General features: G+C 37.2%; 3 protein-coding genes and 1 pseudogene across 4 annotated transcripts; 2 read left to right on the top strand and 2 right to left on the bottom strand.

Annotated features, from left to right (window-relative positions):
* Positions 1-1,487, top strand: LOC115720741 (peptidyl-prolyl cis-trans isomerase CYP19-3). Its single transcript, XM_030649913.2, has 2 exons — positions 1-157; positions 709-1,487. The coding sequence occupies exon 2, from the start codon at positions 756-758 to the stop codon at positions 1,278-1,280; it is 525 nt and encodes a 174-aa protein (XP_030505773.1). The 5' UTR covers positions 1-157; positions 709-755; the 3' UTR covers positions 1,281-1,487.
* A 218-nt stretch (positions 1,488-1,705) lies between these two features.
* Positions 1,706-13,269, bottom strand: LOC115719234 (patatin-like protein 2). 2 transcript variants are annotated; one of them, XM_030648191.2, is made up of 9 exons: positions 12,964-13,269; positions 12,769-12,863; positions 12,539-12,677; positions 3,303-3,372; positions 2,944-3,208; positions 2,694-2,852; positions 2,309-2,608; positions 2,003-2,178; positions 1,706-1,925 (listed from the first exon to the last, which is right to left on the bottom strand). In XM_030648191.2, exons 1-9 carry the CDS (start codon positions 12,974-12,976, stop codon positions 1,862-1,864), a joined length of 1,281 nt encoding a protein of 426 aa, XP_030504051.2. In that variant the 5' UTR covers positions 12,977-13,269; the 3' UTR covers positions 1,706-1,861. The 2 variants fall into 2 exon arrangements, with proteins under 2 accessions (XP_030504051.2, XP_060966404.1); XM_061110421.1 differs by lacking the exon at positions 1,706-1,925 and having other exon boundaries at positions 2,035-2,239.
* A 136-nt stretch (positions 13,270-13,405) lies between these two features.
* LOC115719996 (1-aminocyclopropane-1-carboxylate oxidase homolog 1-like) lies at positions 13,406-17,318 on the top strand (annotated as a pseudogene).
* Positions 15,634-17,270, bottom strand: LOC115719233 (rubisco accumulation factor 1.1, chloroplastic). Its single transcript, XM_030648190.2, has one exon. It carries the CDS (start codon positions 17,268-17,270, stop codon positions 15,918-15,920), a length of 1,353 nt encoding a protein of 450 aa, XP_030504050.1. The 3' UTR covers positions 15,634-15,917.
* Positions 17,319-25,090: the final 7,772 nt, after the last annotated feature.

Below are 25,090 nucleotides of genomic sequence, written 5' to 3'. Positions count from 1 at the left end.
ATATTGGAAAGGAAAAATCGGAGACCCCAAACCAAAACCCTAAACCCCGTTTTTATCGACACGCCTATATAATGACAACCCTAAACCCTTGAAGATCATCTCTTTCTCATTCTCTCTTCTTTGTAGCCACCCCGTAGAGAGACAGTCTCATCTTCAGGTACTAAACCCTATTTCCCATATTATTTCCCCCATTTTGTATTGATTTTTCTACGCTTTTGCATGAATTTATATTCGCACATATCGAAGGTTTGTGGGTGTTTTTACAAAAGCCCGTGAACTCAAAGACTGTGCAAAATCATTGGTCGTCCCTCTTTGTGAATCCTCTAATGAAGCTTCTTTGCTGGAGGGTTGTTACACGGACGATGAACATTTCTTGACCCATCTAATTTTTTATATTTATAATTTGTGTTATTATTGTTGTGAGTTTGTTGTTATTTTCAGCTACATGATTTAAAATATCATTTTTTTTTCTGCTACTTAGAGATGTAGAAAAGACCCATTAATGTTTTAGATAATGTCTCTGCTCTGGAAATGGTAAAAAAGTTTTTAGCTTAAATAAACTTTGAAAGGAATATGAGTTCTCAATCTAATTAACAGACTTTCTCTTTCAAATGATGTAGCTTTTATTATTATTATTAAGGATCTCTGAGTTGGTTTGTGAGGATTATATGGATTATCTTTTACTTGACATTCTTTGATTTTGAACAGCAACTTTTTCTTTTGAAAACCAAAATATCACAAATTGGTTTTACAACATGTCGAACCCCAAGGTCTTCTTTGACATCCTTATTGGAAAGATGAAGGCTGGCCGAGTTGTAATGGAATTGTTTGCCGATGTTACGCCAAAAACCGCTGAAAACTTCCGAGCTCTATGCACCGGAGAAAAAGGTCTTGGGGTATCAGGGAAGGCGCTGCATTACAAAGGCTCAGCCTTTCACAGGATCATCCCAAACTTCATGTGTCAAGGTGGGGACTTTACCAGAGGTAATGGGACCGGTGGAGAGTCAATTTATGGTATGAAGTTTGAGGATGAGAACTTCAAGTTGAAGCACACTGGCCCTGGAATTCTTTCAATGGCTAATTCGGGAAGAAACACCAATGGCTCTCAGTTCTTTATATGCACTGACAAGACCGACTGGCTTGATGGGAAACATGTTGTTTTTGGGAAAGTTGTTGATGGATATGGCATAGTCAAAGAAATGGAGAAGGTTGGTTCAGGTAGTGGAATGACTTCTCAACCTGTTATCATTGAAGATTGTGGACAGTTGACTGAGAACTAATCTTGTAGAAATTGTTAGATTAAGATTCCAAGCAACTTGTATTGTTTTTTGTTGCTTTTGCTTGAGGCCTCTCGGGGAAATAATTTATGTACTAAATGCTAATGCAAAGCCTGAATTACAGGCTGGGGGTACTCCAATCTCTTAATATTTGACTCTGTATATTTTATGCTTTGATGATACTAAAATAAAATTTCTTTATTCATGAAATGTGGGTTCTTTTTCCTGGAAAATATATTAATACCATTTATCATCCTGGAAATGACTTTTTTTTTAACATAACAATACTGCGAGCATTTGATGATTCAGAATAAAAATCAATATCTTGTTGGTGATCTAGAAAATGAGGACCCTGACTTTCCATAAAAATCATAAGATAATTTTGACTTGTTGAACTTGGTCCTGTCCATGTCAAGTGACATTGGTTGAAATTAAGAGCATTTCTACTGCATTGCTAAATTATTTGTTGATTTCTGTTTCGAGGACGATGAACAAAGAATCTTATAAGAAATCACCCTGAGTATTTTCTAATTTGACTAAAGACAACAGCAATAAGCATCGTCAAACATGAGTATACATTTCAATTATTGCAACAAACAACCCATGCCAAGGCGACACCTCCTTTCAAACGACAGCCTTTTGGCGAACCTGCAAAGAAGAAAAGCTTGTTATGACAAAAAACTTAAAAAACCAGAGTGGTGACTGTCATTTCATGTTCTTCTTACTTGATAAGCTCCTCTTCATATGTGCGTTTGTCTTGAGTTGGTTCACACACACCAGTTTCCAGGTTGACATTAGCAACAGGTTTCTTCAAAAGCTCATTACCAATCTTCACCAGATTTTCTAGATTTTCTTGCTTTGAGTTGTCTGTTGATGCTTCAGTGTATTTCAAGCTATCCACCTACTTTCATTAATAAAATCACCGATATTAAACATGTCTCTTTCTTTGATTTGAATCATACCTGGTACATAATCAAAGGATGTTAAGAAATATAAGCAAACACAAACTCCAAACTCCAGTTTATTGGTACCTGGACTCTGAGATAGTTGTCCTTAATTGAAGAGGCTCCAAAGAAAACAGACATGTAGATATCAACCATGTCATCCATTGCAGTCAAGACAACATCCATTAAGGGTGTGGTACCCTTTGGTCCCTTGAACCATTTATATAGACCCCAGGTTTTGCCATCTCCAACCTCAAACTTTTCACACTGCTTCGATGAGCCTGTTCCGAGAGAGAGAATGAGAAGCTTGCTGTGATCCATGATGTCAAAACATGAATTTTCGTCTAGAGACATCTCCTTCATCACCTCACGAATTGCGAGCAATGTCTGGGAAATTTGGAAGAAATGAGTTAGCTAAGCATAAATTTTTATATGTTTGACTGAAAAATACTACACAGAGCTGAAAGATTACAGGGTTATTGGCTGCCACACCACCATCAATGAGGTTAAATCTCTTAGTGCCTTTGGATGATTTGTTTTCGAAATAATATGGAGGGAAGTAGTAAGGTGCTGCTGATGTGCCAATGCAGATATCTGTTAGCAAAAGATCTTCTGAATCATCACGTTTTGCCTACATTAGAAGTTAAAAAGATGTTCTCAATTCAATTGTATGGATTATGATACTACTTTGATGTCATAGAACTTAAAGGAAAAATACAGACCTTCAAGGTGGAAAAGATAACAGGTTGGAGAAGCTTGATATCAAAGGATGGAATGATTACATTGGTTAAAGTCTCATGAAGCCTTTTCTCTCCAGTTATATCCTTAATCTTCTTATGCAGATAATCACCATCATATTTGGGATTGAATACTTTTCTTTCAACCATTTCAATGAACCCTTCCATCGTTTGGTATGCTGGAACACCATAGGAACTCCATATTGATTCGACCCAATTCGCTATGTTGTCATAGCAGTGGGGTTTAGACCTGCCCATCATCAAATCACATTCAAGCATTTCATTCGAAATAACTACAATGAAAGTTATCAATGGAGGACAGGTGGGGTTCTGTACTGACTTACATGAGGATACTTTTTTTTCCCTCTTCGGATCCTTGAGGAAAGATCAGCTCACTCTCTTGTAAGTAAAAGTGTAAGTTCCTATGGTTCATGTGGCAAATTTTGCTGTCTTTGTCATCTGTCTGGTTGATAGTGTCATCTAGTTTTTGTTGATCTTATCGTGTCTTTGACAGGTCAGCTAAGGGAGCTAAAAATATGACAGCTGTCCTTACTTGTTGGATGAGCTGTTAAAGTTTGTTAGATTAGAGTTGGTATTATATAAATCAGAGATTACCGGTTTTTTAACTAACTCTTCTGATTTGATTAATGAGTTCATGCTCTGCTAGGGCAAAACTCTGTTCTTGTTTCTTGATGTGTTTCTTGCAGAGCTGATGAAGTGATCTTCAGTTTGAAGGTACCTCTGAAGTCGTGCGATCCTGTGAAGAGTTCAGATCTTTAAGCTGAAGAAGAGTTCAGCTGAAGAGAAGCAAGGGAATCTTGCCTACTGAAGTCCAAGGCTCTTGGATGATATACTGATTTGAGTGTGTTCAAATCATTTGGGTAATTTCTGTATGAATTAGTTTCAGATTGCTTTTGGTGTAATTGTAATTGAAACTGGAAAGTGTATCTTTGATTCATAATGAAAGTTATTACCCTGGTTCAAGGGAACCCAAGCACTAGTCGCCTGAAATGAGTTTTCAGGGTCCGACGAAGCTTGTAAATCTGAGTGTTTTTCTGGTTAGTTTCATGCATTCTACATTCAGTATAAAAGCATTTTATTATACATTAAGATTACAACACTGCTAGACTTTTCATTTGGTATCAGAGCTAATCTTTCTCAAATTGAGATCGAGATCTTGGTGTGTTGTTTTCTCTTTCTGTGTGTTGCTCTGTATTCTTGATTCACAGTATTTGTTTACCTTGCTTCCTCTGGATAATTAACGGACCTCAAGCTCGTTCTTGAGGCATTACCCCTTGTGTTTCTGTGTTGGTTGTGATCTTTTACAGGAAAATTAGGTATGGAGATGTTTCGCGAAGGAGGCTCCACCTCTCGGCCACCCATGCTTGAAGGAGCAAATTATCCCTACTGGAAAACCAAAATGAGGGCGTTCTTGAAAGCTGTTGATGAAAGAGTCTGGATGGCTGTGTCTGAAGGATGGTCCCCTCCCTCGGTTACTGATGAAGAGGGAGATAAACCTAAGAAAACCAGTGAGTGGACTACTGATGAAATGGAAAGAGCTAACTTTAACTCAAAAGCTCTTCATGCCCTGTTCAATGCAGTCTCGACTAATCAGCTGAAGGTTATCTCCAACTGTGAAGTCGCAAAGGATGCTTGGGAAAAATTAAGAATCAAGAATGAAGGAACTGAAGCAGTCAAGAAAGCTAGATTGAGAGCCCTAGCTAAAGCCTTTGAAAATCTGTCAATGGATGAGGATGAGTCAGTCACGGACTTTCATGCCAAACTATGTGACATTTCTAATGAGTCCTATGCCCTCGGGAAGGTATACTCAAATAAAAAGCTGGTGAGAAAGGTCCTTGGTGCCTTGCCTAAGAAGTTCATGTCTAAAGTCACCTCAATTGAAGAAAGTCGTGACATAGAAGCTTTAGACCTTGATGAACTGATCGGTTCTCTGCAGAACTATGAGATGTCACTACAAAGGTGGTCCAAAGGCAAGAAACAGAAAGATCTTGAAAAGGACAAGAGTGAAATGGGAGTCGCCTTCGTTCTTAAAGAAGATTCCAAGAAACTGAATGAATCAGCTGAATGTCCAGTGGATGAGAACTTTGCCCTTCTTGCGAAGAATTATGCCAGATTTCTGAAAAAGAGCTTTAAAAAGAACCCTGGTGCTGGCAAAGAAAATACGAGTGGAAAAAACCAGTCCAGCTTTAACAAGGTCTCTCAGTCAAGTGATGACAAAGGAAGAGGGATTCAATGCCATGAATGTAAGGGATTTGGTCATATACAGTCTGAGTGTGCTAATACGTTAAAAAAGAAAAAGGCTCTCACAGTGACTTGGAGTGATAGTGATGAAGAAGAGCCAAGTGACAGTTCTAAAGATGATAAGTCCATGATTACCTTCATGGCTAAAGAGTGCTCTTCAGTAGCATCAGAACCAGAAGAATCTGTTTCAGATTCAGACAGTGATGTTGCTGAAAAAAAATAGAGCCTATGAAGAAATGTTCGCTCAATAGAGTTATATGGCTAAAAGGGTCAAGGAACTTCAAGATCTGAACAAGGAATTGGATGCCAGTAAAACAGACCTTGAAGAGAAATTAAAAAAAACTCACTCTAGAACTGTGCTCAAAGGATAGTGAGATCTACAAGTTAACTGCAGAACTAGTCAGAACTAAGCAATCCCTGTCCTCCTTGCCCTCAGGAACTGCAGCCTTAAACCAGGCCATACAGAGTCAAAAACCATTTGGGGATCGTACTTCTATAGGGTATAAACTGCTATATCAACAAGGGAAAAATCCTTCCATCACTGGCTCCTCATCTCCTCAAGAGGAAAGTAAGCTTAATTTTGTTCCTGCCTCTGAGAACATGCCAAGTAGCCAGAAAGAGAACCCTTCAAGTGATTCCCTGAAGAAGATCAACAATAATCGAAGATCTGGTGGGAAGAGATCTGCCTCATCTCAAGAAACATTTGTCCCTATATGCCATTTCTACAACAGGAGGGGGCACATCAGACCTAAGTGCTACAAACTTAACACCTATTTGAGGAACCTGATTAAACGACAGACTGAACAGGAGAAATCGCATAATCCCTCTACTCATGCTGAAAGAAGGAAGAAGTCCGCTAAGGTAAAAGATGTGGCTCTTGTTGCTCATACATCTCTGTCTGCTATGGAAGAAAATCACTGGTACTTTGATAGTGGGTGCTCAAGGCACATGACAGGCTCTCGAGAATCATTAAGCAATTTCAAAGAGTGTCAAGAAGGGTCTGTGACGTTTGGAGATGGAAATCGAGGAAAGATTATGGGCTACGGTGATCTGAAGCTGGCAGGAAAGTTCCCTTTAACAGGTGTTCTTTTTGTTCAAGGTCTGAAGGCTAATTTAATTAGCATTGGGCAATTATGTGATGCCGAGTATGATGTACGGTTCAATAAAACTCAATGCCTAGTGTCTCTAGCTGGGAGTGAAGTGTTAGTTGGAAATCGCACAGCTGATCATTGTTATGCTCTAGGAAGTCAGATGAAATGTCATCGAACCTTCATGGACAAACTCGATTTATGGCATTACAGGCTGGGCCACTTAAACTTCAGGGATCTTAAAAGGATCGTCAAGCTGAAAGCTGTTCGTGGAATCCCTGAGCTTGCAATGAGTAGAGATCGAATGTGTGGCCCATGTCAACAAGGAAAACAAACTCGATCATCGCACCCTCCTATCAATGGTCTGTTGACAACTCGAGTATTAGAACTGCTACATGTGGACTTAATGGGGCCGATGCAAACTGAAAGCATAGCTGGAAAGAGATACGTCATGGTATGTGTTGACGATTTCTCACGATTTTCTTGGGTCAACTTTCTGAAAGAAAAATCTGACACGTTTGGTGCATTCTCATCCCTGTGTCTAAAATTGCAAAATGAGCAAAACTCAACCATTGGCAAAGTGTTTCGTATCAGGAGTGACCATGGAAAGGAATTCGAGAACTCAATCTTTGCTCAATTTTGTGATAAACTGGGCATTAGTCATGAGTTTTCTGCTCCTAAAACCCCTCAGCAGAATGGTGTAGTAGAAAGGAAAAATCGTACTCTTCAAGAAATGGCTCGTGTCATGTTATGTGCTAAGAATGTTGCTATCCGATTTTGGGCAGAGGCAGTCAACACTGCATGTTACATATGCAACCGTGTTCATCTGCGGTCAGGAACTACACAAACGCCATATGAACTGTGGAAAGGCAAAACACCAAGGTTAAGTCACCTACGTACATTTGGATGTACCTGCTATGTCTTAAATGATAGAGATCACCTTGGAAAATTTGACAACAGGAGTGATGAAGGAATACTCCTAGGATACTCGACCAATAGCAGAGCCTACCGTGTGTTTAACAAGAGAACTAGGACGGTTATGGAATCTATCAATGTTCGCTTCGATGATTTAGAAGTATCTGAGGGAACTGCTACCGAGGAAGAACTTCTTAATCCCACGTTCCCCATGGTCGTTCCTGTCAACTTCCCTACTACGGTCTCTGAGAGCTCACTAAACACAGCACCAGAAGCTTCATCTGATGCATCTGAGTCATCTGAAATCTCTCCAGAATCAGCTATCGACACAGAAGTGAATAGTGGTACCCCTACCAGCTCATCTCATTCGAAGCTGTACAAAAAAGGTCCCCCATCCTGGATACAGAAGGCACATCCCCCCACAATTGTTATTGGTGATCCTAATGCAACCATGGTCACTAGGAGAAAAATCTTAAATGCTATAGCATTTGCTTGTTATGTGTCCGTTGTTGAACCCAAAAATGTGACTGAGGCACTTCTCGATGAGTTCTGGAACAATGCTATGCAAGATGAAATGGGTCAGTTCAGGCGAAACAGAGTGTGGATCATGGTTCCCAGACCAGATGGTGTTAATATCATCGGCACTAAATGGCTGTTCAAAAACAAGACCGATGAGTTTGGTACTGTGGTTCGAAACAAGGCTCGACTAGTTGCTCAGGGCTACAATCAGGTTGAAGGAATAGATTTTGAAGAAACATTTGCACCAGTGGCCAGATTGGAATCCATCCGCATTCTACTCACAGTAGCTTGTTATCTAAAAATCAAGCTCCATCAAATGGATGTTAAGAGCGCCTTTCTCAATGGGGTTCTCCAAGAGGAAGTGTATGTGAAGCAACCCCAAGGATTTGTCGACCCCCAACATCCTGACCATGTATACAAGCTCCAAAAAGCCCTATATGGTCTCAAACAGGCTCCGAGAGCATGGTATGACAGATTAACTTCCTTTCTCGTCTCACACAAATTCACTCGAGGTAATGCTGACAATACTCTATTCATTAAACACTTGCACCCTGGTATTTTTGTTGCACAAATATATGTAGATGACATTATTTTTGGATCTACGAGTGATGAGGAAGTGTCAAAATTTGTTAACCTCATGACTAGTGAGTTTGAAATGAGTCTCATAGGGGATCTTAGTTTCTTTCTAGGGTTACAGATCAAACAAACTGATCAAGGCATTTTCATTTCACAATCTAAATACATAAAAAAAATGCTGGACAAATATGGGTTAGACAAAACTAAGCATGCCCCTACTCCCTTGAGTCTGTCAACTAAGTTGAGTAAAGATGAGTCTGGTGAAAATGTCGATCCCACATTGTATAGAGGTATGATTGGGAGCCTATTGTATCTCACAGCAAGTCGTCCTGATATTTCTTTCAGTGTCGGATTGTGTGCTCGCTATCAGGCCTATCCTAAACAATCTCATCTCACTGCTGTTAAGCGTATTTTCAAATATCTGTCTGGAACTGTTGATTTTGGTCTATGGTACTCAAGAGATACAAACACATCTCTTGTTGGGTACAGTGATTCTGACTGGGCTGGTAGTCTAGATGATAGGAAGAGTACATCTGGTGGTTGTTTCTACATTGGGAACAATCTTGTATCCTGGCTGAGTAAGAAACAAAACTCTATCTCCCTATCCACGGCTGAGGCAGAGTATATAGCTGCTGGGAGCTGCTGCACTCAGTTAATTTGGTTGAACAAAATGTTAACCGACTATGGTTTTCCCCAAGAGTCTCTTGTACTTTTCTGTGACAGTACAAGTGCCATTAACATGTCCAAAAACCCCGTCCAACATTCTCGGACCAAACACATTGACATACGTTATCATTTCATTAGACAACTAGTTGAGTCAAAACTTTTAACTATTTCTCATGTTCCCACTGATGCTCAACTAGCAGATCTTTTTACTAAAGCTTTAGATGCACGCTCATTTACACATCTCAGAAAATGTATTGGTGTTTGCACCATCTGAATTTTTGTGCATCAGTCCTTCTAGCATTTTGTTGATGTTGTGTGAGTTTTCTTTAATTGAACAATTTCTCTCTTGATCTGAACTTGTCGATGTCCCAGTTAGAAAGGCTACCCTACCTGGATGCAATGGGAAGAGCTTCCTTTGTACCACTGAATATCTTTGAGGAGTTTGCTCCTTCTCACTATATTCTGTGAGAAAGATTCATAAGGAGACGGCTACATCTCCAGGGAGGAGTGAAAGCCATAACTGGTTGGCAAAATATCTTGAGTGGTCCACAAAAACAAAAATTCCATAAATAAAAAAAAGGCATCCGCTTGCAAGTATTTTCCTTCTATCAACTGTTCCCATTGTTCAAGCTGAGAGAGTGAGCTGTCCTTCTAAACCTTGGAGGGCTCACATGAGGACACTTCACACACTTATGACATCGGTGTTGTTCAGATCATCAGTAGGAATTGTTTTGTTAAATAAGTATTCACACTTCCTTGTTTATCAATTGAGGGTCTGGTGCTATTTTTTTTTACATTCGTGTTCGAGTTTGCATTTATAGCTTTTATTGTGTTTCTCTCTCTAGTTGAGCTTATGTGGACTACATGTTTCTGTGTTCAATAAGTTTTGTCTCAATTAGGTGTTTTTTTTTGTTTTGTCTTTTCTGTATGTTGTGGTTTGGACTGAATGTTGTGTGGGCCTGTTTTGTTGGGCTAGTGGGCCTTGTACAAATCAGAAATTTATGTCTCCTTTTTGTTCAGCTGGGCCCAGTAGCTAATTGCTATAAGTCTGCCTGTCTTCTCCCCAGTCATCACTGACCATTTCACCTTCCTCCTTTACTGTCTGCATTGTTTCGTATCTTCATCCTTTACTGTCTGGGGAAGCGTGTGCATTGGTTCTACAGAAGTGTTTGGGTCATCGTCGTCTCACTCTCTGCTCTTCCCAGTTGTCAGGTATGTCGTCTAAACGCTTCACTCGTTCATCACTCTCCTCTCCGTCCATCTCCCCTGTTCCACCTGTGTTGTCTGTCCCACCTGGGTCCTCCTCACCCAAGTCGTCCTCTGAGTCTCCACCTGTTCCCCTTAAGAACTTAGGTCCGTCGTCGAGTAAACGAAAATCTGTTCAGGGGGCTAAAGAGTCTGAGTCCAAAAAATGTAAGGGCTCTGTCACTGAGTCTGAACCTTCTCTTGGTTTGCCCTTCTATTCCCATGACAAACTTCTTCGTTTTCAAGAGAATGTTTGTTCTCGTCCTCTGTGGCCTGAGTATAGGGTTAAGTTGAAGCATTTTTCTAGGGTTCGTGACATTGTTCAGTCTCGAAAGTGGGAACGCACAGTTACTCACCTTCAATCGCCCAATGTCAATCTTGTCCGTGAGTTCTATGCTAACCTAGATGAAAGTATTGTCAATGAAAAAAGCCAACACAAATATCAGGCTTACATTCGTGGGTCTTGGTTTAGGTGTGCTCCGTCTACAATTAGCCTTATCCTGAAAATTCCTAGGCTAGCTCACCCCACTTACACAGATGAATATAAACCATTGTTTAAGGATGTTGGTGCTGAACTAACTGGCAAACCTGATTTTGTGTGGAATGGAAAGGAGTTTCCTGTTACTATTCTCTCTGAGTTCTATCGGGTTCTTCATAAAATTGCCCTATCCAATTGGTGGGCCAACTCCCACACATCTACCATCAACTATAACACTGCACGGTTTCTGTATGCCCTTGGGACTGGTGTCTCTATCGATCTACCATCCCTGATCTACACCCGAATTTTGGATTCTGCGAAGGCTAAAGGTGTTAAACACACTCTTCCATACCCTAGTCTGATTCAGAGACTGGTCTTACGAGGTAATCCAGCCATACTTGAGCAGGATGTCACAGTGCCTGTGCCCTACATTGGCAAGACCTTTCAACCAGTGTCTGGCAAGCCCATTCCTCCATCGGTCATTGCCTTTTCCACCTCTGATCCTGCTGCTCCTGCTGACTCAGAAATTCCTCCAGTGACCACATCACCACTCTCTCGCTTGCCTTCTGCTCATTGGCAAGTCAAGTTACTGTCCGAAGTTCGGAATTTGGCTCATGCTTACAACTTAGATCAACAACGTCAGAAAAGGTTTGAGCAAGGAGTTGTTACGGTCCTCACAGCTATGTCTGAAGTTCTAAGATCAATGGACTCTGGTCCACTCTCTGAAGCTTCTCCAGTTCAGTCCAGCTCCTCTGATGATCCTACTGCACCACTCCAGGGGGAGTTTGGCTCTGATTCCTTGCCAGCCGATACAGCTGCACCAATCCAGGGGGAGTCACAATCTGCTGGTGCTCCTGCTCAGAACCCTACAGGCTAATCATGCTCACCGAGGGGGAGTTGTTTAGTGTAATTTTTTTTTTCTTTTTTTCTTTTGGGTTTTGCAGCCGTTTGACACAATCTTATAAGTGTAATTTTTTTTGTGCATGTTGTGTCCTTTTGTGCTGTCTTTTGGTTAAAACTCTTGGAATTCCTTTTAATGATAGTATGATTCTGGTTATCTTAATTGTGTGTTCTTTCGTTGAGCATAATTTGCCAAGGGGGAGATTGTAAGTTCCTATGGTTCTTGTGGCAAATTATGCTGTCTTTGTCATCTGTCTGGTTGATAGTGTCATCTAGTTTTTTGATCTTATTGTGTCTTTGACAGGTCAGCTAAGGGAGCTAAAAATATGACAGCTGTCCTTACTTGTTGGATGAGCTGTTAAAGTTTGTTAGATTAGAGTTGGTATTATATAAATCAGAGATTACCGGTTTTTTAACTAACTCTTCTGATTTGATTAATGAGTTCATGCTCTGCTAGGGCAAAACTCTGTTCTTGTTTCTTGATGTGTTTCTTGCAGAGCTGATGAAGTGATCTTCAGTTTGAAGGTACCTCTGAAGTCGTGCGATCCTGTGAAGAGTTCAGATCTTTAAGCTGAAGAAGAGTTCAGCTGAAGAGAAGCAAGGGAATCTTGCCTACTGAAGTCCAAGGCTCTTGGATGATATACTGATTTGAGTGTGTTCAAATCATTTGGGTAATTTCTGTATGAATTAGTTTCAGATTGCTTTTGGTGTAATTGTAATTGAAACTGGAAAGTGTATCTTTGATTCATAATGAAAGTTATTACCCTGGTTCAAGGGAACCCAAGCACTAGTCGCCTGAAATGAGTTTTCAGGGTCCGACGAAGCTTGTAAATCTGAGTGTTTTTCTGGTTAGTTTCATGCATGTTACATTCAGTATAAAAGCATTTTATTATACATTAAGATTACAACACTGCTAGACTTTTCAAAAAGTTCTTGATCTCCTCTGCAGCAAACATAGGACGGTTTCTTTCATTCGGCATGGTAAGCATTGCAGTTACTAGGCCTCCTGTGCTTGTTCCAGCAATAAAATCAAAGTAGTCTGCAATCCTTGCATCTTCGCCATCTAGTTTCTGCTTATGCACACATAAATATCAAAAACATTGAGATGAAAAAAAAGAAGAAAAAACTCAACTTCAAAATCACCGAGTTTCATCAACATACTTGAAGTTGGGTTTCCAGAAAGTTTAAAATTATCCCAGGAATGATGCCTCTTACTCCACCACCATCAATGCTGAGAATAGTTACAAGTTTTCCATCTACACCAACCAACCACGAATAAACTCATTTTCTAAAGAACTTAAAAAATATGACAAGGCAAAAACAACTACTTAGTAACATAGAGATTAGCAGACTCACCAGTTGCCATCATGCCTAAAAATATAAATTTCCAAATTCAATTCCATTGGAACACATTATATGGCTTGATTGGAGAAGTCTATTTATGTCCGTTTCTCAAGTTGTCTAATTTTTCACGAAATGTCATCTTTGGCAGCATTTATGAAAGTTGTTGCTTCTTTTCACCTTGATATAATGAGTATTATGTCACTTTTTTTGGGCAGTACTATCAAATTGGTATAAAATCATTACAAGCAATCCAATTTGAAGGTACCTACTCTTTCAAGATAGAGTTGAGAGAGTATCCACATTTCAAACGAGCTTACGATAGAACAACAAAGCACCATGATTTCATCTAAGTGCTGAGATAAAAGGAGTCGAATCTACTAAATTCCTTAACTAATATTAATGTTTTCAACTGTTTCTTCATTCAGTTACTAATATTAATGCTCACAACTATTTCTTCATTCATTAACTAATAAAAATGTTCACAATTAACTGAAGTATATATGCTCATGGTTATTGTTCTGATGTTATAAAATGAATTTTATGGGTTTCAAACTCATATATTTCATGACTTTAGCGTCAAGCTACATGATGTTGCCATGGGAAAGAAAAAAGAAAACCACATAGGTGATTAGGGAAATTTCGGAGAATAAATTTAATATTGACTTTTCCCTTGATAATCTCACAATGATGATTGCTTTAAGGAATTTTTCTCTTATCCACATTGCATCAATAATGACAATTCTCTATACAAGGCACAGAGCCCCGGGAGGACAACCAAAACCACAAAAAATGCCTTATTTTTATTATTAGTATTATTCATCTTTTAACTCAGAAACAACCTTAGCTTGGTTGGTAAGATCTATGAGCTGTCTTACTTGATTCTACATCAACTTTTAGCAGAAGCTCAAGGAAAGAACGTTCTAACTTTAATGAAATGGATTTCACAGGACAGAATTTAGAAGATGATAGTTTAGTGTTTTATGATAGAGCAAAAGCATTGAAAGCCTTTGATGACACAAAGGCTGGTGTTAAAGGACTTGTTGATGCTGGGATTGATACTCTTCCTCAAATCTTTGTTATGCCACCTGAAGATATTTTATCTAACATGTCAGATGATCACTTGGCCTGGCCCCAGTTCGAGGTACCAACTGTAGACCTTAAAAACATGGATGATGATAGTTGGCGTCAAAAGAAAATCATTGACGAAATCAGAGAAGCTTGTGAGTCATGGGGATTCTTCAAAGTAATTAACCATGGGATTCAGCAAGATGTTATGGATGAAATGACTGAAGGAGTGAGCAACAGCAGGCAGTGAAGATGGAGTTCTACTCTCATGACAAGATTAAAAAAGTCCGGTTCAATCGCAACTTTGATCTTCAAAAGGCAAAATCTGCAAATTGGAGGGACACTTTAATGTGTCTCATGGCTCCCAATCCTCCAAATCAAGAAGAATATCCAGCAGCCAATCCTCCCAATCATCCCATTGAAAATGATTATGAAAAGAACTGAATTTTTGCTTAAATATTCAATTTTACTTGTCAACATTTGTCTAAAACTAGCATGAGAATCCATAACTGTTTTTATACACTCTTGTCCTGGAATGGCAGAGATATAATGGTGCAATACTCTAAGCAGCTTATGAAGTTAGGGGACACTCTGTTTCGGTTGATATCTCAGGCCCTTGATCTTGATCCTAATCACCTTGAAGATATGGAATGTGCCAAAGGGCATGTCTTTTTCTGCCACTACTATCCAACATGCCCTGAATCAGATAAGACCATCGGACATGCCACGCGTACAGATCCGACTTTTCTCACTATACTTCTACAAGATCAAACCGGGGGATTACAAGTTCTACACCAAAATCATTGGATTGATATTTCCCCCAGAAAAGGAACACTTGTGATCAATGTTGGAGATCTCTCACAAGTAAATGCTTGGACATTTTCAATCTATTCGATTGAGATTATAGACTACCTTCTGGTATTTTGATAACAGCTTCGTCCATTGCTCTGTTGTTCGCAGCTAATCTCTAATGGTAAGTTCAAAAGTGTTGAGCATAGAGTGCTGGCGAACTCCACCAGTGACCAGTCCGAGAATCTCTGTTGCTTACTTCTTTACAACACATTTTGAAGAGTCTGAAAAGTTTTATGGTCCTATCAAGGAATTGGTAACATATGAAAGTCCACCGTTGTACAAGGAGACCAATTTTCGCACTTGCTCTGTCACAGAAGGAGAAAGATCTAAACCAGTCTTAAAACAAAACATAACCATGGGTTCCATTTCGTAAATCAAAATGAAACGGTAGAAAATATAATCCCAGTGCCATACATACACTCTTGTGCCACTCACGACATTAAGGAAATAAGATGAATGTAACTAATACAGCAAAGTAGCTGCACCGACTTATTCATCTAGTCTTTTTTTTTTTTTTGTGCTTATTTTTCTAGTTTGTCATGTACAATGCCCTCAATTTCCATCTTGACTTTCTCATTTCCATTATTTGTTCAAAATCACATAGCTTAGTTGTAACACCAAGCATATGTGTGAATATCAGTAGAAAGTGAAGTAAGCACTCAAGATACCAAAGTGAAGCAGCCAGGATTGAAAAGATCAATGTGTGGCATAATAGTAGGACTAATATGCCAAGAGTGGATGGTGCTTAAATTAATCAAATTGTGATAAACAAGAACAATTTATGTTTTATTGCTAGATGCAAGAAGAATAACAATACATGTAATCCAATCATACAAAGATTCGGAGTCAAAAATAGAGGCCAAATTCTTTTTTTCTACTAAGTTTAAATTCAAAGTATAACATCTAAACACAAGTCATCTATGACTGCAAAAAAGAATGAGATGAAAAGTATGAACCCCATCTCAATGAACATCCGAGAGTCCCAATAAGCTTGAGATTCTACAATGGTACTTCACATACATTCTCCAAGACTATTGAAGTTTTTTTTTTCAGTCCCAATCTTCATCATCCAACTGACTATCCATCTCATCTCTTGGTGGCCTAATCACCATAATAACTGTAGCTAGACACTCCTCCACACCCAAATTTTTCAATTCCAATCCCCTCACAACCTTTAACCCCTCGCCAAGGCCTCCTTCGCCATCAGCAGCAACCAAATAAACTCCATCATCAGTTGCCACCTCCTTTCTCTGCCTATTAGCCACTACCAAAATTGATTCTTCTTTGTACCACTTATTAGTTTTCCATGGCAAGACTCTAGCATCACTAAAAGCGATAACAATCCCTCCTTTTCCTAACCCCACTACAGGCTCCCAAGCTGGCAACACCACCCACCTCTTCCACCCTTTGTCGGCCACAACCACATTGAACTCTCCCTCAGCTCTACACTCTCCTGGCGCTTCTAAGACCTCCTTCTCCCTCTCCTCAGCCCTGCAAACGGGCAACACCACCACCGAGCTAGCCTCCGCCACCTCGCCAATCTTCAACCTCACTACTGGAACAAGAACAGGATCACCAAGCTCATCTTTTGCCTCTGAGTTTCCCTCAGCTCCATGCAATTCCTCCAACACCCTAGCCTTTGCACCCTCAGTTTCTGCAAATTTCAAAGCTTGCTCAAAAGCAGTCGCTCTCTTATCGGAATCGCTCTTATGCTCTCTACCTTGCCTATAATACATAAAAGCGAGACAATCCCCTGGGCGAGTATAGTCAAAACTATCCCACCCTTTATCTCCGCGGCGGCGAGGGAAATCTTTCATGGAGCGGGCGAGGTCTTGAGCTCCCTTTCCGTCGAACCCATTGGCAATAATGAAGGCTGCGGCGGCAGATCGTTGTTGGACACTCAGGAGCCGAATTTCGTACAACAACTCAGCACCACCAGCATCGAAATGGGCGACGATATCTGGGTCGGTTTTGGATTGGATTAAAGATTCACGTACCTGGGCAGCAACCAAAAGGCGATTTTGCTCGACCCCAGAAATTCCAGTGGCTTCTTCGATGGAAGAGGGCGTGAACCCTTCTTGGACAAGGGAAGGAATGATTGGGGCGTACTCGAACCAGAGACCGAGGCGGTTGGCGAGAACTTCTAGGCGACTGGGAGTGTCGAGAGAGCGAAATTGGTTGGGAAGAGGAGACGGTGGTGGGCGAAAGGGTTGGTAAGGCTGCTGCTGCAACTGCTGATTTCTGGAGCTCGATGATGAAGGGGTGAGAGTGGCCGAGATGGGTTTATTTGAGGGTTTAAAAAGAAGGGTAGTGAAGGGAGAGGAAGAAAAGAGCTTATCGTGGTAGAATGGAGAAAGGGGTTTGAGAGTGTTTGCAGTGAAAGAGAGCATCGCCATGGCCATGGTGAAGTGAGCTGAGCTGAGCTGAAACTGAAAGCTAAAACATCACTTGGTTTTCCTATCGCGCCTTATCTGATCTTTAATTCTTGGACAACTTGAAATTTTGTTTTTATCGTTACATTTTAGAGCATGGTAAAATTAGGATGGTTTGTGAGGTAATATTGAGATGTTATGTAAATGTATGATATTATAATTAAAAAATTGTTTTTTGTTTTTAAAAATAAAAAATTGTTTTTGGCTTATTTGGCCTTGTTTCTTGAAAACAGTTTTCGGAAATAAAGTTACAAAATATAAGAATTTCGAAAACTAAAAACCAATTTACTATTGGTTAATATTGTTTTTAAAAAACATTAACCAAACGTGACTTGTGTTTTAAAAACTTCAAAAACTATCTTTTGTTCTCATTTCTAAAAACAATTTTTTGAAAACAAAATACAGAAAACAATACCAAACATACTCTAAATCATCCACACTCAACCAATCACCAACCTTTCTTCTACCTCATAGGTAAACAAAATGTTCAATATGTTGGTGCTTCACTATCTTCATTAGAGAACTCCTCAATCACAGTAAATCCTGATGAAGATGATATGCGTCATCTTCTTCACTAGACAACTCTTTCCCAACTTTACTTTAATAGTTTCATTCAGTGAAGTAAGAAAGAATTAATTACATACATTTATGATATTTCTTTTTGAATGCGACAGTCAATTTGGATGACTGACAGCCCTTAAGTAGGTTTTGTATATTTTTTTGATTGTCAATATTTTGATTATATAGTGGTTAGCATTTGTTGACCTCGCTTTTAGCCAATGACAATGAGTCTAATTTGTAAGCGACAAGTAGTATAATATGAGTGTAATATAATAAAGCAAAGTAAGACACAAGAATTTTATAGAGGTTCAGCCCCGAGCAGTTCGGTAATAGCCTAATCCTCGTAGTTTGTATTAACTTAAGAACAAGGAGAATGGTTCCTTTTCTTAGAGCTCTTACAATAGTATCTTTGAATATGAATTCTTAGATAGAATGTTTTCGACCCTTTGCCTAGTGAATATGAATCACTATTTATAGGGCTATAAGCTTGGGAGGGAAGTATTTCCCTTTTGGTTACAATTAATATAAGTGGAAAGATTGCATAGTAAATACAGAATACACTAATCGTGGGATTCAGACAGCTTGCCATATCTCTGTGATCTGATCCCAAAGTTATAGGGATTTCTTTGATGACTCATAATGCGAAAGCTAAATTTTCTAAGTGTTGGCGTGCTGCGCGGATTGCTCGATGCCCAGCTTAGAGGACTTCATCCGAGCGAATTTATGTGGTGCCCTGTTCCGCATATCTCTTGCGAGCAGGTACATAGCGTTGATTCCACGTGTCACCATCGTGTGATGCCACGTCAGAGTGCAAAAATTGGGATAACATTTGCCCCCCAAGTCTGTACAGGACTTCCAAAGTTGCGTGTAGATTTCATCCGAGCTGTCTTTGCGTTTGGATGGGTGACACGTGTCAGGTGTGTCTGTTCGCGATTCAATGTGAGGCTGACCAGGCGTCTCTTCAGTTTTCGGCTAATAAATGCTCTAACGCAATTAATGTTGGAATTTATTTTACCAGGATCTTAGATCTACTCACAAGTATGTTTATTAACATCCTAAATATGAACTTTCTAAAACGATAAATTAAACACATATAAAGTTTAGGAAACCTTACATTGGGTGCAGCGGAATATAATGACTCCTTCCGTTCAGATATCTAGCCCTTGATTCCTTTCTGTAGCAGAGCATTATCAATATCTGAACCTGGATCTCTTTCTCTGAATCTTTGATGCTGAAACTCCTTTGCTGATGATCTTTCTTCACGATCTTCCTCACTATGATTGAGGTATCACTTGATGTGTGTGGGCACTACTCATACACTAAGGATTTCGAAATTATCAAGGAAGAAGAGAGAGAGTGGTCAGCTAAAGATAGGGAGAGAGAAGGCTCAGTTTTTCTGAATAGAAAAAGTCAGAAGAAAAGTGTAATTTTTCTGAAGCCTTCACTATCTATTTATAGCATTCCACTAGGGTTAGATTTGAATTATATGGCATTAAAATAATGAAAAAATCAGTTTAAATTTCCTACAAAAGTGGCTGGCCCTATACTAGTGGATTTGGGCCTCACTTTTTGCAATTTTGCAGTTTTATCTTTTCTGCATCTGATTTTCTCAAAAACGCCAATTTTCTAATTCAACCATTTAAATGCCAATTCTAACTATTTAATAACTATAAATAATTATTAAATAATATTGTCATTTATCATATTTATTAATTGAACCATACAAAGTATCATAATTAACAAATATGCCCCTATAAACTCTTTCTTTACAATTTCGCCCTTACTTAGTGAAAAATTCACAAATAGACATAGTCTAATTTGAGAATTATAATTGATTAATCAAAACCAATTACATGAGTCTTACAAGCAATATTATCTCAACTAGTGGGGGGACCATGGGTTTATATAACCGAGCTTCCAATAAGTAGATCAAGAATTTAGCACTAAAATTCACTAACTTATTAATTCTTCGTTGAATCCACGCATAGAACTTAGAATTGCACTCTCAGTATATAGAATGCTCTATATGTTCCACCATATAGACACATCATTAGTTATCCATTGTTATAATCCTAATGTGATCAATGATCCTCTATATGAATGATCTACACTGTAAAGGGATTAAATTACCGTTACACCCTACAATGTATTTATTCCTTAAAACACTTGACCCCGTATAAATGATATTTCAGCTTATGTGAAATGAGTACTCCACCATTTATGTTCGTTTGGTCAAGCTCGAAGGAGATCATCCTTTGCTTACTATTCGCCAGATAGAAGCTATAGATTCCATGTTTATGCTAGCGCTCCCACTCAATTGCACTACCGTGTTCCCAAAATGTACGTATCACCCTGACCTAAAAGTAGGCTTAACTAACAAATCAAAGAACACGAATAGCCTCTCGAGATTGAGCCTAATCATATCAGGATTAAGATCATTTGATCTAGGATCAACTAGGCGATATTGACTTGAATAGATATTACGGTAGGTTTAATAAATCTAAGTCAAAGTTCAATATCGGTCCCTTCCGATGCATACTCCATGCATCCAACCTGAGCTTTACTTTAACCAATGTTGGAAAGAACATAGTATTTCTCCAAATACAAGTAAACTCTTGTTGTAGATTATCATATCGCAAAACCCTGTGTCTGATAAATCTAGGAAACTTTATTCACATAGTCATGTTTACTTTCCAATGTGTTGACGACACAATAAACAGGATCAAGTATGTGAAAAGGGTTTCAGATGAATTCATACATTATGTACATATAATCATGAAATAAATCATGTGAACCATGCAACATTCAATGTTATTTCTGATCTATATTAATAAGTAAATGCGATTATATTGAAATGAGTTTTATTTAGGGCATAAAACCCAACAAACTCCCACTTGCACTAATATAAAACAAAAAGTGCGTTTCAAATAATCTCAACACCTTGATATACAAATCAAGTGTAGTAGTAGTAAACTCCTCGTAATAGGATCTGAAAGGTTGAATTAACCACTACCTTTTCTCCACCATTACTCTTCCTTTAATCACAAAATCATTGATAATGTGAAATTCCTCTCTATATGTCTACTCTCTTGGGATACTGGATTCTATACCTTTGGCAACTACTTTTGGTTAATCAGGAAATTAACACTAGTAGTTTAAGGCAATTTGGAATGGTGCCAAAGATGTATAGAACTTTCCTTAGACTGAATAAGTAACTTTCCTGCAGCTTTAACATTCAGTCTATCTCTGGTAGACCTAGAGACTTCAGATAGGTTTTTACACTTCTCCAAAATCACTATTCCACCCCCAGAGTAATCACCATCTTATCAGAAATATTTACTAGCACATAGGCAAATTTCGAAATCTGATATGGTGTAGTCTAAGAGTTTTAAACACACCCTTATAGACTAACATATAGTTCCTCTTCTTAATCTTAAAATTTACTTGATTGTCTTCCAATGTTCTTCTCCTGGATTAATCTGATACCTACTCATTACTCCCACTCAACGGAGTGTCTGGTCTAAGGCATACAAAAGCATATCTAAGACCTCTCACTGTTGATATAAGAAATTCTTTCATGGCTTTATCTTTTCTGGAATAGTTAAGACTTTTCCTTAGATAAATAAAATCTATACCTAAGAAGTTGTGAAGCTTCTATAGATTGCCATTAGAAAGAAAATGCTTCAGCATTTTACTAAAGTAAGTTGCTTGCATTAGAGTAAGTAATTACCAAGTATACCACAAGCCATAGGTTTAGATAAACTCAAACCTGTAATACTAGGAACAAGAAGTTTTGTTAAGTCCATTGAATAGACTTATAAACGAAAATTTCCTTTTATGTCCTTGTAATAGAAAACTTTAGGTTATTCCATGTGAATGGATTAAACCATAGTTCTATAGGCTTTCTTCTTAGTTTCTTATCTTGACAATCCATTACTTGTTTAAACTCACAATGGATTTTAATCACTAGTGTCTCCCAAGTCATAAGAAGGTGAGTTCCTAGAAACTCTCCCACTACGACAAGGTACCGCGAATTATGTCGAAGAAAACTAAATGGTATTGACCTCTTCGGTTGTGACAAGACAACAGAGGCAGTGGGATCATCATATGTTATATAAGATGATAGAACACTTTTGGAATCAAGAATTAAGTATCTCCTTTATTTGCTACTTGTTTTTCAGACTTAGTCATTTTCTTAGAAAAGTAGTATTTGTTTGAACAAACACTTTCTTATCTATTGACAATGGGATGGTCCACCCCTAATCACTTAGAATAGCTAAGAAACCATGGTTAACAGTTCTAGCTTTTCTTAAGATTTTGATTAGGTCATCCATGAATCTAGTAATGATTTACATTAAGTATACAACCATTACATCATTCTGAAATTGTATTACCATAGAAGGATTTAGGCAACGACTAGTAACTAATCATCAACATGCAACTCGAAATTTCTGGGGAGGTAAGTTTGGATATAATTCAAAAATCAATTTAATGATCTTTGAACTGCATATCTACTAACTATTTCTCCACCCCTATCAGTTCGCAAGATCTTTAACCACTTACCTTAATGGTTTTAACCATTGCTAGAAATTAATGAAATTTTTCAAACATTTCAAATTTCTTGCTAAAAGGTATAATCTAGAGTTATCGTTTTAAGAATACAACGAAAAACTCATATCCACCCCTGAATGTACATCCATCTGCGAATGAGATGAACTACTTTCAGTGGATATAGGCATATTAACTCTTTGCAGAGATCGATCTTGTCAAATCCACTATGAACAAGATACAAATGCCATAGATTAAAAAAAATGGTAGTGTCTATGATGACATAGGTTTAGTTACATCAAAGAGTTCTTAGAATACTTCAAGTGGATCCTGGTCACAGAATACTTAACTCACATTCCATACAGTTTTAATCCATTAATAAAAGATGGATATTAAACACTTGAGAAAGTGTAAGTATTGTATTCGGAATTAGAAATTTAAGAAAATTTCTATTTGGAATCTAAAATTAAAGTCAAAGACTTAAATTTATACCAAATATAATGAGTAATTCTATCTTGGACCGGCACTACTAATACAAACTCTAAGTCAGATTTGCCCATACAAGTAGGAAATTTCTAAGATTGAGGATTTATATCAATTAGGAATAGAATTTCGGGATTATAATCATATGCGTCATATAAAATGACATGAAATGATTTATAGACCATTCATCCAATGATATGTTTTGAAAGCTAATTCGAAATGAATAAGCTAAGAGGAATTAGGATAATTTCGTTTAAAATAAGAATCCAACGATGCTTCGATTAGCGAAAGTCAAAGTAATCTTATTTATATAATCTTCTTGTTTCATATCGTAAAAATACTAGTCTAAGGTGTCATCAATTGATGAACAGCTAGATGTCGCATGTACAATATTTATCTTTCGAAATCTAACACTATTATGTATGTCTAATGGTGAAAATCCACTAGGGATTTATCTCATTAGATAAACAAGCCAAGTTAGACCAACAATGAAGATTCGAAATTAAACTACAACTTAATAACAGAAAATAACATGGTTCAATATAAATTCATACACAATTCAGAAATTATAAGCATATAGCAAGTAGGAATGACAAGTGAAAATACTAAAACTTACAATCCTAAATAATTTCCAAGGTTTTCAACAACCGATACGGTGTCCGGTAGGCGAGAGTCAAAGCATCATTTATTGAATAGAGTTGTCAGCTCATCTAAAATAGAAACCATTCTAGCAACCTTTTATTCGATCAAAATAAGAATCCAACGTTGTCCCGGTAGGCGAGAGTCAAGGTTATTCTCATTTTATGAGCTTCCACCATTGTTTCATGTTTCATAAGTTTATCTCTAAGTAGTCACCGTAGGGGAGAGTCTAATAGAGACGAAAACTTACAAAACACTTATCAAATGAAATCTTACGGTGTTAAATGCGTTCAACGAATAACCATCCATAGGGGGACGAAGTCTAGCGTCTCGAGGTTATATTGAAAACATTTAACTTTTGTAAGACCAACAATGGAGATCGAATATCTTAATAATAATCAAGCTCATTATTTAAAGTGAGTTGTATTTGCTTTGATTCTCTTTATTTAATTTATTTATTTTAAATATACATTTATTTAAAATTTCCAATTTAGAATGAAAAATTCTAAATATAAATTTTAATTTAATATTTATAAATTTTACTTAGATGAATAATTTCCTTCTTAGTAATAATTTCCAATAAATATTTAGAAAACTATTCAATTTAAGTTGTTACAAAATTAATATAAATTAATTTACAACTCAAATTTAATATTCTATAAATATATATTGCATTTCGAAAAATTAAAGTATTTAAGAATACAATTTTCGAAAATGCATGTTAAAATAAAAAATTAATCCTGGAAAAATTATTCTAATTTAATGTTGGCCCAAAATTAATTAATAAAATTAATTTACAACAAAAAATATAATTTTCCTATTTAATTAAATATATAAGAAAAATTTCAAATATTTAAGTATGATGATGAAATCAACTTAAATATTAATTTTCTATTTAATTAAATACACTAGAAAAATACTTCAAGCAAAAATATCACCTATCTAGATTTTCCTTTGACTAATTAATTCAATTTCTAATAATATACTTTAATTAAATTTATTTTAAATTAATCAATAAATGAAAAAATCATTGATTTAAGTTGATCCAAGAATTAATTAAAATAAATAATTAATTTACAACTTAATCTATTTTTCAAGATAAAATTCGAAATTCTAGCATTTAAGAAATGCAATTTCGAAAATTGATTAATAAAATAAAGAAAAAATATATTTTGAAAATTATTTAAATTTAGTTGAAAAAATAAATTTCAACTAAAAATAATTTTCTATTTAATTAAATGTCATGAAAAAGAAATATTTAAGTATGATGATAAAAATCAACTTAGATATTTAATTTTCAAATTAATTAAATGTATTAAATTCAAGAAATAAATAATTAAGTGTAGAGAAGGCTTAATTATTAATCTCTAGTTTAATACTAGGAAAAAATATACTTAAAATAAATTGTACCAAAATTAATTATTTAAATAATTAATTTCACAATGTATAATATTTTCCTATTTAATATTAGAAATAATAAGTAGTCTAGAAATAACTATCTAGAAAATATCTTATTTGACTAAGTATCTTTTCTACAAAATTTGAAAAAATATCTAATT

Source organism: Cannabis sativa, chromosome 2 (genome assembly GCF_029168945.1).
Source record: "Cannabis sativa cultivar Pink pepper isolate KNU-18-1 chromosome 2, ASM2916894v1, whole genome shotgun sequence".
Classification (NCBI taxonomy): Eukaryota; Viridiplantae; Streptophyta; class Magnoliopsida; order Rosales; family Cannabaceae; genus Cannabis; species Cannabis sativa.
Note: the sequence above shows the minus strand (reverse complement) of the source record. Positions and strands in the feature narration are given on the sequence as shown.